Source organism: Lepidochelys olivacea, assembly GCF_965140295.1.
Source record: "Lepidochelys olivacea isolate rLepOli2 genome assembly, chromosome: 9".
Classification (NCBI taxonomy): domain Eukaryota; kingdom Metazoa; phylum Chordata; order Testudines; family Cheloniidae; genus Lepidochelys; species Lepidochelys olivacea.
The window spans coordinates 53,889,549-53,905,666 of record NC_140419.1 but is presented as its reverse complement, the minus strand read 5'-3'; the positions used below and the strand labels follow the sequence as shown (position 1 = coordinate 53,905,666).

Genomic DNA, 16,118 nt, shown 5'->3' with positions numbered 1-16,118 from the left:
CCTTGTCAAAGGCTTTCTGAAAATCTAAGTACACTATATACACTGGATCCCCACTGTCCACATGCTTGTTGATGCCCTCAAAGAATTCTAGTAGATTTATGAGGCATGGTTTCCCTTTACAAAAACCATGTTGACTCTTCCCCAACAAATTATGTTCATCTATGTATCTGACAATTTTGTTCTTTACTATAGTTTCAACCAGTTTGCCCAGTACTGAAGTCAGGCTTACTGGCCTGTAATTGCTGGGGTCACCTCTGGAGCCCTTTTTAAAAATTGGTGTCACATTAGCTATCCTCCAGTCATTTGGTACAGAAGCTGATTTAAATGATTGGTTACAAACTACAGTTAGTAGTTCTGCAATTCACATTTGAGTTCATTCAGAACTCTTGGGTAAATATCATCTGGTCCTGGTGATTTATTACTATTTAGTTTATCAATTTGTTCCAAAACCTCCTCTAATGACACCTCAATCTGGGACAGTTCCTCAGATTTGTCACCTAAAAAGAATGACTCAGGTTTGGGAATCTCCCTCACATCCTCAGCCGTGAAGACTGATGCAAAGAATTCATTTAGTTTCTCTGCAATGGCCATATTGTCCTTGAGAGCTCCTTTAGCATCTCGATTGTCCAGGGGCCTCATTGGTTGTTTAGCAAGCTTTCTGCTTCTGATGTACTTAACAAAAAAAATTTTGCTATTACTTTTTGAGTCTTTGGCTAGTTGTTCCTCAAATTCTTTTTTGGCCTTCCTAATTATATTTTTACAGTTCATTTGCCAGTGTTTATGTTCCTTTCTATTTTCCTCACTAGGATTTAACTTTCACTTTTGGCACTGTACCTTTTAATTTCTGTTTAACTAACTTCCTCATTTTTGTGTAGTCCCCCTTTCTGAAATTAAATGCTACGGTGTTGGGCTGCTGTGATGTTTTCCCTGTCACAGGGATGTTAAATTTAATTACATTATGGTCACTATTACCATATTCACCTCTTGGACCTAATCCTGTGCTTCACTTAGGACTAATTCAAGAATTGCCTCTCCTTTTGTGGGTTTCAGGACTAGCTGCTCCAAGAAGCAGTCATTTAAGGTGTCAAGAAACTTTATCTCTGCATCCCATCCTGAGGTGACAGGTACCCAGTCAATATGGGGATAGTTGAAATCCCCCAGTGTGATTGAGTTTTTTTATAGCCTCTCTAATCTCCCTGAGCATAGTCACTATCACCATCCTGGTCAAGTGGTCAGTAATATATCCCTACTGCTATATTCTTATTATTAGAGCATGGAATTACTATCCCGAGGTGTATGGCACCAAATAAAGTGGCCTCTACTGTGAAGAACTCACTCTGTGAAGGCACAAAAGGACACAGTTCTATACAGAAAACACCCATATGGCAGCATCGCATACATACAGTAGATGGGGAAGGGTGAACAGACAAACTTCCTCTAATTCACTGTTGTGAACTGCACTCTGAGTCTATATCTGGCTGTATAAATGACACAACACTGAATTTAAATCCTGATCACAGAAAGCTCTTTTCTCTTTAAAATACAAATCATTTGATGATAGCCAGGTTCCAATTAGTTTCCTGATCCCGTCTACCAGGTCTGGGCCCACTTCCTTTGACACAAAAGCCTTCCCACCTCAACTGTACAATTGCCGGTGTTGGATTGAAAATGTTCCCAAGTGCATAGTTCGTGGATGATGGCAAAGCAGGGGCGCCAGAACAGAGGGGACCAGGGAGCCATGCCCCCCCCTTTTTACTGGTCGTAAGGGCAAGCAATGGGGGGAAGGGGTGGAGAGGAGGGAGCAGGGGACAGGGTCTTCGGGGGAAGAGGAAGCTCAGGAGTGGGGCCTCTAGTGCAGGGTAGGGTGACCAGGTGTCTGGTTTTTGACCAGAACACCCTGTCGAAAAGGGACCCTGGGAACTCGGGTCAGCACCAGCACTAAGGCAGGCTAGTCGCTACCTATCCTGGCTAGCACTGCGCTGTTCTCCGGAAGCAGCCAGCAGGTCTGGCTTCTAGGTGGGGGAGCCATGGGGCTCTGCGTGCTGCCCCCACCCCAAGCACCGGCTCTGCACTCCCATTGGCCAGGAACTGGCCAATGGGAGCTGGAGGGGGGCAGTGCCAGTGGGTGGGAGCAGTGCCTGAAGCCTCCTGGCCCCCCACCTAGAACCCGGACCTGCTGGCCACTTCCAGGGTGCATGCAGCATGGTGCCAGGACAGGCAGACAGCCTGCCTTAGCCCCCATGCTGTGCCAGAGGTAAGCCCCTGTCCCAACGCAAAGCCCCAACCCCCTGCCCCACCCCTGAGCCACCCCCCAAACCCAGAGCACCCTCCTGCACCCCAAACCTCTCATCCCCAGCCCCACCCCAGTGCCCGCACCCCCAGCCCAGGGCCCCCACACCCTCCTGCACCCCAACCCCCTTCCTCAACTCACGGCCCCCTCCAGCACTCCAAATCCCTTGGCCCCACCCCCCAGCCTGGAGCCCCCTCCTGCACTGCAAACCTCTCATCCCTGGCTCCACCCCAGTGCCTGGACCCCCAGCCAAGAGCCCTCAACCTCTCCCTCACCCCAACCCCCTGCCCCAGCCCAGTGAAAGTGAGTGAGGGTGGGAGAGAGCGAGCCACCAAGGGAGGGGGAATGTAGTGAGTGGGGGGCAGGGGCAGGGCTAGGGTGTTTGGTTTTGTGTGACTAGATAGTTGGCAAACCTAGTGAAGGGTTGGTGTGAAGGCAGGGCCTCGGGGGTGGAACTGGACAGGAAGAGGCAGTGGAGCGGGCACGGGAAGAGGTAGAATGGGAGTGAAGTGGGGGTAGGAAGAGGTGGAATGGGGGCAGGGCCTGGGGATGAGGGGGGTTGAGCACTCTCAGGGAAAGGAGGAAGCCGGTGCCTGTGATTCTGAGCCCCTTCATTGCTCCTCCCCCCTTTAAATTCTTGATAGGGGATGAAGTGGGATTTAAGAGATAAAAGCAATGGAGCCAGTCATGTGATTAGCTGTATATCTGACCATTCCCCCCCCCCCCCCCCGCGCGCGCAGAGAGGCAAGTAACCTAGTTTCAATGCTCTGAAGCTCAGAGGCACTTAAATATATATCACTTAAGCACTGCTGCTGACTTGAGAACAAAGGGGATGGGGGTGGAGAGGCAGGGCCGGGGATGAAGAGAGCTGGACAAAGCAATTATATCCCTCCAACATGCTGGTGTGGGGGGGAAGGGAGAGAGGGGGTGAGAGAGAAGGCTGGAGAGAGGCAGTGACAAGCCCCCGGAAAGAGGAACACTAGACCGCACCTTGGACACTACTGCTGCTGCAGAGTGCAGAGCATGAGGTATTGGAAGACGGTGTGAAAGGACAAGGAATGAGATCAGAGTGATGCACATAGGTCAGAATGAGGACCCAAGTCTGGGGATGCCCAGAGGGCATGTTAGGTGGCAAGACCCACTGCCAGACAGCCCCGAGTACCTAGCAGGCTGGTGCCACACAGTGCAGTCCCCTTAACGGAGAGGTGAGAGAATGGTTAAGGGATCATTCCTGTGGCTGGAGGCTCCTAGGACGTGCAACATGTTACGCTGAGGGATGGGCACCTCGACTTAATGAACTGCTTTTAAAACTAGGCATCCTGCAGATCATGACAAATGGGAGTCATGTGAGCAGGGCTACCTCAGTTCTGGTGGAACAGAGAAGCAGGCCAACAGGAACCTGTGCATTAAGGATTGTGGGTAGGCTGCCCATCACCCACACTCTTCAAATGGAGTGGTCAGCCCATTTCTCTAGTGTTTGGAGACGCTGGAATGGACTGTGCCTAATCTCTTCCCTGGCAGTCATCCTATTTTGGGGACAAGTTGGGGAGTGCCATTTATCAGGAGGCGGATTCAGTTGACTCACTAGAAGGCTGTAGTGGTCCCATCCTAGATAGAAATGTAGGGCTGGAAAGGTCCTCAAGAGGTCATCTGGTCCCTCCCCCAGGCTGAGGCAGGATTAAGGATATCTCCCTGACAGGTGATAACTATGGCTGCAACCAGCCTCCATCACAGAGCCCCACTTTAGCACATCTGTAGTTTTTTGTTTGGAAGTTCAGGCCCCTAGAATGGGAAACACTCATGCAACCCCAAACAATGCTGTTGTCATGATTTATGCCCCCCCAACCATGATTATACCTCCTCATATAGATGAGCCAGTCTAGGAGAACATGAGTCCTGTAAGCCAGTATAAATAATTTTACACTGGATGCTTTCCTTTGGAAGAAATCAAAATGAATTGTGATGTATTTATGCACAAATACAGAATGGGGGAGAACTGGCTTGGCAGCAGCACTGCTGAGAAGGATCTGGGAGTTGTGGTGGATCACAACCTTGAAATGAGTCAACACTGTGATACTGCTGCAAAAAAAGCAAATGCAATTTTAAGTTGCATTAACGGAGGCATAGCATGCAAATCACGGGAGGTGATAGTACCGCTCTACTCAGCGCTGGTTAGGCCTCAGCTGGAGTACTGTCCAATTTTGGTCACCAATGCATAGAAAGGATGGAGAGAAACTGGAAAGGATCCAGAGGCGAGCAACAAAGATAATCAAAGGGATGGAATGCAAGCCATATGGGCAAAGTCTGAAGGAACGGGGTATGTTTAGTTTGGAAAAGAGGAGATTGCCAAGGGATATGATAGCAGTCATCAAATACTTCAAAGGCTGCCATAAAAAAGATAGAGAAAAGTTGTTCTCTCTTGCCACAGAGGGCTGGACAAGAGGCAATGCATTCAAACTACAGCACAGCAGATTTAGATTGAATCTCAGAGAAAACTTCCTAACTGTAAGAACAGTAGGTCAATGGAACAGATGACTAGGGAGGTTGTGGAAGCTCCTTCACTGGAGGTTTTCAAAAGGAGGCTGGATAGCCACTTGTCTTGGATGGTTTAGACCCAACAAATCCTGCATCTTGGCAGGGAGTTAGATTAGATGATCCTTGCGGTCCCTTCTAACCCTATGGGTCTATGATCGGAGTGCTTCTCACAGCGCTCAGCAAACAGTCCCCACAAGCCATGTGTCAGCAGCTGTAAATGGACTGGTGCTAGGTCTGTTGGGTTGGGCCATTTTGTGATAGCACTCCCCCTCTGAGCATCAAGTTGGACACCCAAATATCACTAGCTGATTTTGAAAAGGGAGGCCTTCCTGTGTTTGTTAGTATAAGTGAATGTGATTTATCAGCTGGCATTAAAGAGAACTGGCACCCATGTGGCCAGCCCCGCTTTGAGAACTGCTGTCACCGATAGAAACAGGTCAGTTAACATGGACGGTGTCTGCTGTTCAGCCTGAGCATAAGAGTCCGCAGACACAGAAATCCAAGCTCTCGTATGACAAGTACAAGACTGAATGAGAAGTCCAGATCCATCAGTTCAGGCCTGGCTGCAGAAGCTATAATTGTCTTAGCGCAAGGCACCAAAAAAGAAACAACAGAAGAATAGTGTGTGAAATGGGGAACTTTAGGTAATTTGACCATTTGCTAAACCTTAGAGAAAACGTTCCTTCCCCTTGTCCTACATTCTGATGGCCATGTCTCTCCGATCACCTACTACAGGGATGCAGGATGTGAACAGTATGGGGCTGCAGCCAGCCAATCATGGAGGCTGGCATTTAGAAAGGAGCCTAAGGGCTTATCTACATGGGGACACTCAGGAAAGTTAATCTAAATTAACTGTCCAAGTGGATTAGTTGAACCTCGTTAAACCCCAGTGTGAACACTAATTCAGAATTAAAGTGGCCTGAAGTTGATTTAGCTTAATTCACTTCCGAAGTGAACTAAACTAAATCGAATTAAGGCCTCTTTAATTCTGAATCAGAGCACCCACCCAGGGGTTTAATGTGGTTTTACAAATCCACTTTCAATTCACATGGTTCATCAATTTGGATAAACTTACCTGCGTGTCCCTGGGTAGACAAGACCTATGAGTACCTAACTCCCTTAGGTGCCTTTGGAAAGTCCCAACCAGAGTTTCTGAGTGTATTGCCTCAGCTGTCTGACTTGAAGAAGGGAAGAGCAGCGAAGCACCTTCCTACCTTCCCTTATTGTCATTTCCTTTGAAATTCCCTATTTCGAATGAAAGGGCAGCTCTGACAGAGGCCACAGTCCAGTGAGGACTGGGCACTGCCCCGTGAGTCTTTCCAAAGTGCACTCCGTGCTCCAGTAGCGGGGAAGGAACGTTGTTTTGGGGGTGCTGATTCAGCAGACAGCCCAGCTGGTGGGGCAGCAGCAACTGCACCAAGATGATTTTTCAAAACGGCCCAGAAACACATTTTCATAGGCAATCAGAGGAGAGGGTGACTTACCTTTATAAACTGCTGCTGGTTTGCAGGGTGGGGCTGGTAAGATGGACCCCACCAGTGGAAGGTGCTGCAGGGCCCAGCAGCCAATGGCAGTTAGTCCATCTTCACTGGTCAGTCCCAGTGCCTCTAAAATTTGCTGAGATTGGCTGATAGGTCGCGAGGAAACAGGCCACCTTCTACTCTCCCTGTGTTTAGCGGCGGGTCGGGTAGCAGCAGGCTCCATCCTTCTTGCTAGGACAGGATTATGAATGGGGCACCAGGGTCTGTTGCTGATGCCAGTCTGAGGGGGATCCTCTTGGACTTTGCACAGAGCAGGCACAATCTCCTAGGTGTGAGGGTGATATTACCGCTGGTATTTCAGCAGTGCCTTGAGGCCGCAATCAGGGTCAAGGGCCCCACAAATGCATGGTGAGAGACAGTTCCTGCCCCCAAACGCTTCCAGGCTAAGATGAAGACAGAACATAACAAGTGGGTTCAACACGCAATGAGAATGGAGGAGGAGGAGAGACTTCAAAGGGAATTAGACACCTAAATGCATGTGAGGATCTGGGGCAGAGTCAGATGCAACTGGATTTCTTTTAGTTCTTTTTCTCTTATTATAAGTTCCGCTGTCTAGTTCCTTTCATAGAATCATAGAATATCAGGGTTGGAAGGGACCTCAGGAGGTCATCTAGTCCAACCCCCTGCTCAAAGCAGGACCAATCCCCAAATTTCCTTGTATTTTGCCTTTGATTTGTTTCAATAGCAGTAAATCTCCACTCTTGCCTGCTTATTGACAATTTTATTCCACTGGATAACAAGGGAAAGTCGTGTATTTAAATATCTGTATTTCAGCATTAGCCCATGCTCCGTTCCCCTTGTCCAGGTTGTGGGCCACACACTGCCTCCCAATCATCACAGCTGGCTCTTTCTTGGGAAGGTGTTTGTGTGTATGGAGGAGGCTTCTCCTCCTGCAGCCCTTGCCTCCCCCTGCCCTCAGATTTCCACCCCTCTCCCAGCAAGCAGCCACACAGGGCTCCATCTCCATGTGCTTGGGGAGGGTGAGGGCACTGGGACCCTGCCTCTCCCACTGGTGTCTCTCAGGATGTGCTAGCTGGGACTTCCTGCCCCCTGCTGCTCTCCGAGTCCTTCAAGGTACACAGGCGCACCCTGGAAAGGGGCTGGGGCTCAGCTCCCATGTGCTCAGGCAGGGACGGGGGAGAGGGTGATGATACCATTATTTCACGGGATCACCGCTCTGGGCATTAACGAGTGTGGGGGGTGTTTAGAGCTCACTTGTCTGCTGAGGTTGAGAAAGGGGGACAAAGGCCTTTCCCAGAAAATCAGATATCAACCCACCTTGTGCTTGGATTTAGTGCTTGTGGGGAGGTGTGGGGCTCCTGCATGCAATAGTGGCTGCAGGCCTTGGGATTACAAAGGCCCATAAAGGCCTGGGTTGGCATGAGACAGGCTTCAGATCAGCAGTTTACTCTGGATGTAAACATCAAAAGGGAACCAGCCGGGGGGAAGCTGTTGTCCTCATCCCTCTCACTGCTGCCGGGATGGATCACTTTTAGGAACGATCCTGCCTATTGTTAAACTTGCAGCCACTTGGATATAAATCAAATGCTTGGGCCCATCACTGGCACTTGCCGCCACTGGCAATGTGGTGAATTGCCGTGGAACTGGTGGGAATGGCTGACCAGCAAACATTACCATCTTGGAGCAGGCAAGGGCATTTTGGAAGTGCTGCGTGCCTTGGTAACTGTTATCCTTCCTTGTTATCCTTCCTTTACCCACAGTGCTTTGCAGTGTGAAACTGACTGTACTTCTCTCCCTAATTGGGACAGTCAGAAGAGAAGTAGAAGTCATCAAACTATTTAACTCGGGACAGCAGCAATCAAATATTTACCGAGCAGAGCTATTGCTTGTGTTTGCAGAATCCAGCGTGGCCTTAATGGACGTGAGGGAGCCTTTAATACACAAATTAATACAGCCTGTGCAGACTATGCCTCTCTTCTGATGTATTATTTAATTGCTTGTAAAAGGTGAAAGAGCTGTTTGTTCACCTCAATCAATTGCAACACTGATTAGATCAGGTGGCCCTGGGATCCCAACATCACTGAGGAAATGGCTGCCAAATGTCACTGGTCCTTTTTCTCTCAATTAAAAGGCATAACCTCTTTCAAACTACATGTTGTGAGCATACTGGCTCTTGGCCCCACCGGGAACCCCTTCTAATCTGAGGAGGTGAAGGGGTGCCCTCCAGGTCAGGGATTAAGAACAATCAGCAAAGAAGGGAGGGAAGTGGGGACTCAGCAAATATGGACAGTGACGTCCTGTGATGCACTGTACCTCAAGACAGTGCCCTGTAACTCCCACATTCACTCACCACTTATATATGGTTCTGATATTTTGTACAAAAAATGCCTTGTAAGGTCATGATCTGATGAAACTCATTGTTCTCTACAAATATGTATATCATTATTGGATATAGAGTTACGAGATTTTGGTATATGGTTGTTATTTGAAATAGGTTGTGAGTCTCAAACGAGGTGACCCACACCCAGTGACCAGCCATTGACCAGCAGGGGAATTGTAAACAAGAGAGATACAATTCAATAAAAGCACTTGCTCCAGCTACACACAATGGCACTTGCTTAACTCTGTGACTCAGGAAGGCCTCGGGACATGTGATGCTTGACTCCATGTTTGAGCCAGTATTTTTCCAGGCACATGAACTGAGGGTATGAAATAAAGGACAGTGGCACCATGAGATTCTCTCCTCCCCCACCTATTCTGAAGGCAACATGAAATTTTGGAAGAAAAAGACACTGAACTGGGGAGATTGGTCCCAGGCTAAGCAGAGAATTCTGCCTGTGTATTAAAATCTGTGAACTGCTTACAATGCTTAGTGGGGTGAGAAAAACTGCTTGATTCAACTCTTGCTTGGTATGACAAAGTTTAAAATTTAGAATGCATGTTTACTTTCTATTTCTTATGTAACATTCTCTGACCTTTATCCCTACCTCTTATAATCACTTAAAATCTATCTTTCTGTAGTTAATAAACGTATTTTAATCTGAACCAGTGAGTTTGTCCTAAGTGCTTGGGGGATCTACTTAGGTTACAAAGGCTGGTGCATGTCCACTATCCTCTAATGAAGTAGCAAACTAATTAGTGAGCTTGCATTGTTCAAGAGAAGGTCTTGAGCAGTATAAAATTGGTACATTCCTGGGGTGCAAGGCTGGGGGGATTTGCTGGTGTTTCCCTGTGTATAATTCATGAGTGCTTAGAGAGCATTCATGCAATTTAGCTTGGTGTGTCTCTGCATGTTGTTGGATGAGTGATAACAGAAGCACCTGGAAGGGTCTGCTGCTTGTCACTGGCATAGCATTGTAAGAGACAGCCCAGGCTAGAGAGTAAAGGCAGCATAGCGGTCCCACAGTTCCAGGTTGTACCCAGGGGTCTGTCACACCTCTCCTCTGGTTTCTTTGTTTCAGTATCCTCCCTTCTCGTCTGCACAGAGAGACTTCTCCAGACACTCAGCAATCCTGCTCCCAAACACAGTCCCATAGATACAGCAGTTCTTGCCCCTCAGAGCCCCAGGTCAATAAATGCCATTTAGGAAATGTCTGTTCTCTTCATTAGCACAGGGAAACTGGGCTCGGTACAGGATCCTGTCACTTGGCATTGGGTGGCTGTTATTTTATGTACAGATCTTAACCCAGCCTGGTTCACAGTGGACCAACCAGCAACTGAGAGAACACAGAGGACAGAATCCTCAGAGGGGCTGGACCCACCTTCAGTGCAGTTCCAAGCCACCTTTCCGCTCCCTTGATCCTGGGGTAGGGTGGGGACCAGACTGGCCCCTGGCATAGCACAGATTAACTACAGGACCAATGATGGGTGGAGCACCACTGGGGGATTCCATGACCCCAAGGGAACCCCCAGCTGCTCTGGACTCCAGGCAGCTTTCCAGTTGCACTGTGCTACCTGGATTGCTCTGGTTCTCCCAGACAGTTCCTTCAGTCCAGCTGCAGGGCTTCCCCACCTCTTGGGCGGCTCTGCGATATCTAACACCTATGTCCTGCTCCTTAAGGGCTCTCCAGCTGTTCCTGGGATGATTGCTTCTCTGCCCTGACTGACTCCCTTTGGGTTAGGCCATGCTAGTCGTGTGGGGCCAGCATCTGCTCTCCTTGTGCAATGACCATCACTGCAGCTGACACACTGGGGATCAAACCAGGGACCCTCTGAGCAAAATGGGTGACACTCCCACTCCACATATCAGCAGCTGTGCTGTGAAGGCAGGCCCTACCTCTGGAAACCTGGCTGGGGATAGACAGGCAGCTGACCTCTGAGCACGAGCTGGCTGGAGGGCTAGCAGGAAATCTTGTCCCTGCTGCCAGCTCTTCTGCAAATGGGGCTGAGGGATGCCACTTGAGATAGGACAACACAGATACTTCAGCGGCAAGCCAAAGAGCAGCTGGAGCATGTGGCTCCTGCGAGCCTTCCCCAGACATACCAACCAGCTACAGCCAAAGGGCAGGAGCTGCTGTACCTGGTCTGCCGAGGCCATTTGTAACTGAGTGAGGTACATCTGCTCCCACTGACTGTTCTTTACAATGACACTGAGGTCCTGTCCAGTCAGGGCGCTGGGAGAGAGCTGGGTTTTGGAGCAATCGCTGGGCAACTTCCTGCCTCCTCAGAGGGTGTCAGAGGTCAGAACAACCTAGCAAAGCAGGGAGACCCCACCACAAGGACCTGAGTCTCTCCTGCATATGCAAAGGAGCAGGGCTCTCTCCCTGGGGCGGCAACAGAGAGGCTCGCTCTGTGGATCAGGCACAGAGGGGGACGTGTGATGCACACTGACCCAGTGAGTTACACGCATGCTGAGCAGTCCCATTGACTTCTGCGGAGAACCCATGGAGCACAGTACCGGTCACCACGAGAGGGGCACCAGAGTCTGGCCCCTCGTGAGAGCTGTCCACGGTTTCATCACCATCAATGGCACAGTCACTCCTCCCTAACAAAGGTGAACCCTCCATTTCAGGGCCAAGATACCTTGGCGAAGTGCACAATCAGGGCAGCTCACACCTGCATACTCAGAGAAGGAGGAGACCTACAGACAGGAAAATGCCTCTGATGGGGTTCACATGCAGATGGGGCTTTCAGGCCATGCATTGCTTGAAAGGTCACATTTTGGCTCCTCTGCAATGGAAGCTGCTAGCAGACACACGTTGTGATCGATACCATTCTCTCGCAGCTAAACTACATTTCATATAGCTTGGGTCGACTGCTTGCCCCAAGGGCAAATCCCTCCTGAGAGAAACAAACCCAGGAAAGGTGGAGATGCCAGTGAAAGGGGAAGTCTAGATTGAGTTACATGTTGTTCACTAGCCCCAGGGGGATGTTGTTCAACACACAAGAAAAGGAAATAAAGGCTGAGAAATCCCTTTGCCTGAATGCACAATGAAAGGAAAGAGAAACCCAATCTGTCTTTGGGGTCCCAAGCTAATTCAGGAAGACTCTAGTGTAAAAGCAGAGTTAGGATATGAAGAACTTAGTCCTGATTCTCCTCAGCTTTACACTGACTTCAGTGGAGTTACTCCTAATTTACACCAAAGCAAGAAGAGAATCATGCCCCCTGCATTTTGGCAACAGCATCAGTGTAGAACTTGGAAAGTCTGAGGCGATCACACAGTTTACTTCTCATTACACACCTAGAACTCAAAACAATCCCTGTGAAATTATAGACACTATCTGCATAAATTAGAGAACTCCACAAAATGTATAGACTGACTATGTCATGATGGTTGCAAAATGCGCCAATGCCAGCTACTGCGGAGAATGGGGAATGTAAAGAGTAGCCGAAGTGCATGCACGTCATTCACCACTGGAAAGCCCGTTGGTAGCCAGTTTGCAACACAAGTGCATGTGCTCACACCACTACACCCATTTTGGGTTGCTAGGCAGAAGCGTTCCCCAGCAGACCCTGCTGATTTCATTCATGCACAAAAAATTGGATGCAAATATGTAGGCGCCATTGAAAATAAACAGTGCTATAGTCTAGATCTCAGTGCCGGGCTATACGAGGAGTCATAAGTGGGCCGTGTTCACATGTCCATTTCCCACCTCTGAAGAAAGAGAGCTTATTTCTGCTCCAAGTGGGTCTGACGCTGTGCACAGAACATGACTGGGGATTGAGAGGGAGTAGGCGGTGCATTTGGGTTACTGTCACTCCAGATCCAGAAATGGAAAAAGGGTCTCACCTGATATGTATTGTCAAAACTGTCATACATAAACCTTGTGATCAGGGATGTCTTCCCAACTGCAAGAGAAGAAGGAACAAGGGATTAGGTGTAGAAGTTCACAGTCAGGCCCTTCACTTTCTTTTAAAGATCACAGACAAAAAGGAGACAAGAAAAGCTCATGTTAACCCCAGGCATCTCCTTGTACACCCACACAGCAGAGAGCAACCCACTGACTGATAAGAATATTCCTGTGGGTCAAGGGGCGTAGGCCTGGGCCCATTATTCTTCTGCTTTACATTCTTAGGGGGAAGTAAAACAGAGCATCCCTTTAAAGTCATACAGCTCTCAATACCCGTCCATAGGCGGGGGGGGGGGGGGGGGGTCACAGAATTTGTGAATATAAAGGCTGGTTTGGGGACAGTGGTGTTAGAAGAAAGGCATGTGTCCTAGATCTGTAGCTGTGGCTATGTAAAATTAGCCACATCTCTAACTCCTGTGATGTCAGAGCATTATTGTTCTGCAAAGTAACAAGCCTGCTCTGAGGATATTTCCACCTGTGTGATATTCCCTCACTGCCAGCAGTGCACAAGGTCACTGGAATGGAAAGTAAGCAAACTTTTCTCCCCCGGGGGCTGTGCACTTCACCCCACCAACCGCAGAGGTTCAGTGCATCTCTGTTCATATAGAATCATAGAATATCAGGGTTGGAAGGGACCTCAGGAGGTCATCTAGTCCAACCCCCTGCTCGAAGCAGGACCAATCCCCAACTAAATCATCCCAGCCAGGGCTTTGTCAAGCCTGACCTTAAAAATATCTAAGGAAGGAGATTTCACCACCTCCCTAGGTAACGCATTCCAGTGTTTCACCACCCTCCTTGTGAAAAAGTTTTTCCTAATATCCAACCTAAACCTCCCCCAAAAGCTTGAGACCAATGCGCAGTTTGTACATTAGCTTATAAAAGAATCATGCCTGAAATAATAGAATCATAGAATACCAGGGTTGGAAGGGACCTGAGGAGGTCATCTAGTCCAACCCCCTGCTCAAAGCAGGACCAATCCCCAATTTTTGCCCCAGATCCCTAAATGGCCCCCTCAAGGATTGAACTCACAACCCTGGGTTTAGCAGGCCAATGCTCAAACCACAGAGCTATCCCTCCCCCCTAGGTTACTGAGGTTAAGTCTCAGTAAACCACTGCCACCTCTCTCGGTCAGCCAGCTGTACTCAGAGTGTGCCGCTGTCTTTACTCCACCTGATGTAGGTGTCATTTTCAGAGGATGCAACCACAGCTCTGGCTCTCCCCTTCCACACTCTCCCATGTCTGTATTAAGACCCTTACGATAGTTGTGGGGTTTTCTTTTGAAAGAACTTGGTCATGCTGGGCCAGGCCCTTGGGGGGTGAAAATCAGAGTATGTTGATTTACACCAGCTGATGATCTGGCCTTCTCTATGTGATTGACTTCTCTTCCTTTGAAGAGAAGAATAATGCACCCAATCTGGCATCGTTAGTGATTCCGATTAAATGGCACAATGATAATTCCCTCTCCTATGCAGGGCTAGTTATTTTGAATGTCAAAATATTAATTTTCAGAGGGAATTAGGTCCCTAGCGTGCACTTATATTCAAAAGCCGTTGGAGAATTCAGAATGGTGTCTGCTGAGCAGGGACCCTTTCCAAGACAATCTCTCGCTCTTTTAAGGTTCACCCATCATGATGCAAACCTCCCGCTGCAAGTGCCTGGAGTAGACAATGAACTTGGTCAGCTATTGGTGCAGGCATGACATTGTGTGGTGCAAAGCTGTGGGCCCATGCCAGGTGAAATATGGATTTAGCAGACGGCACACGCAGGGCATGTGCAGCGTCTATGGTGCTGAGTATTATGTGGCTCAGAGACACTGGATGGATTGTTTTGTGACTCAGAAATTTAACACTCTGTTCCTGAGCCAATGGAAAGACCGCCATTGACTTCAGTGGTTTTAAGATTAGGCCCTAGATCCCCCCGATTTTCCGCTGCACCCCTCCCCAAAAGCACAGCGGTCAGTGCTGCTGGCCCAGGGGCTGCCTGATCTGCTCAGGCAGCCCCGGAGCCAGCCACACTGGCCGCTGCAGAAGTCACAGAGGTCCTCCATGACAGACACACAGCCTTACTCATGAGCAATCAATCATTGTTCCCTTCCCTTCCCCCACGGCCAGAATACAGAGTTCTTTCTGCTACCCACATACACAGATCTAGTCTCACCAAGGCCTGGTGCCTTACTGACCAAAGATGAAAGGGAACAAAGGTTCCAGAGCAATAAGATTTCTATTGATTCACAGTAAGCACTAACATTGGTGAAGTAAACAACAGTTCAGACATAAGTCAAGCAGTTGCTGATATCCCATTAGACTCACATAGTTCGATTTGAAAACAACACCTAAAGTCCAAGCAAACATTATAACCCAAAAAACATTCTGCAGACTCCAAGCCCAAATCCCACAGAAGCACACTAATGACCTGTGGAGTTTAAAACACAAGGCATAAAGCACGCTGAAAAGCAACCACACAAATATCAACTGAAGACTCGAATCTGAGTTGTGGGCTCAGTCTTGGGACTCCATTTAGAACTTCAGTTGATAAAACTGGAACTTTGGGTGTGATAATCTGGACCTCCGGGGAGCAGCCTGCACCCCCATGTTCATCCTTATAATATGATTGTGTGGTATCCAATGCAAAGTTCGTCAAGTCGGGTGTCTCCAGAAGGCTCATGATGCACTGAGCATTGTTGTTATAGTAATGTTATAGGTTGTAATTTCAGGTATATAGTTACCAGGCTGAAAATGTGTCCTCATAGCTTAGGACAAGCCCAGGCAAAACTCTCTAAGAGCAGAGGGGCAGTTCACACCTCATCAGGACATATATGGGACAAACCCAGCCCAGCCTCACAGGAACAAAGGACACTGCCCTAGGCAGCAACAAAGGATCTGTTGGACTCTCGAGGGAGTCACCCCCCTTCCCTTGGTCAGTTTGGGACTGCGATGAGGTAATGCTCACCTGACTCTGAAGCGGGGGGGGGGGGCAAAGCCAAGAGGGAAGAAAGGACATGATAAAAGGGAGAGATGTTTGCCATGCTCTCTGGGCACATCTACACTGGCAAAGTTACAGAGCTGGCAGTTACAGCATCGCTCAGAGAGTGCAGAAAGAAAACCGCTGTTGTGTGTTCACACTGCTAGCTGCCTGCACAACAGCATGTTCACACTTGCAGCACTTGCGGCGCTATTTGGAGCGGTGCACACTGAGCAGCTATCCCACAGAGCACCTCTTTCTCTTCTGCCGCTAAGGCTTGTGGGAAGGTGGAGGAGGTCGTGGGGCATTCTGTCCAGTGCCAATGCCCCATGATGCCTTGCTTCACATCCCAGCAAACCCTGTGCTTCCATCCGCATTTGGCGCCATCTTTCAACAGTTTGTGTACTGCGCGCCCTGCCTCTTTTAGGCTGCAGGAATGGATCCTGAACTGCTGGCCAGTGTGCTGCTCGCTCTGACCAACACGTCACAAGTGGCAGTGGAGCTATTCCTTAAACTGACCAAATGTGCTCACTCACAGA

At 48.9% G+C, this 16,118-nt stretch overlaps 1 protein-coding gene across 1 annotated transcript in view; it reads right to left on the bottom strand.

Moving 5' to 3' along the window:
* The window catches only part of RAB6B (RAB6B, member RAS oncogene family), a 127,899-nt gene that overhangs the window by 49,226 nt on the left and 62,555 nt on the right, over positions 1 to 16,118 (bottom strand). Inside the window, exon 2 of the mRNA XM_084638910.1 lies at positions 12,558 to 12,616. Within this exon, the coding sequence (XP_084495036.1) occupies positions 12,558 to 12,616 (59 nt within the window). The remainder of the gene's footprint in view (positions 1 to 12,557; positions 12,617 to 16,118) is intronic.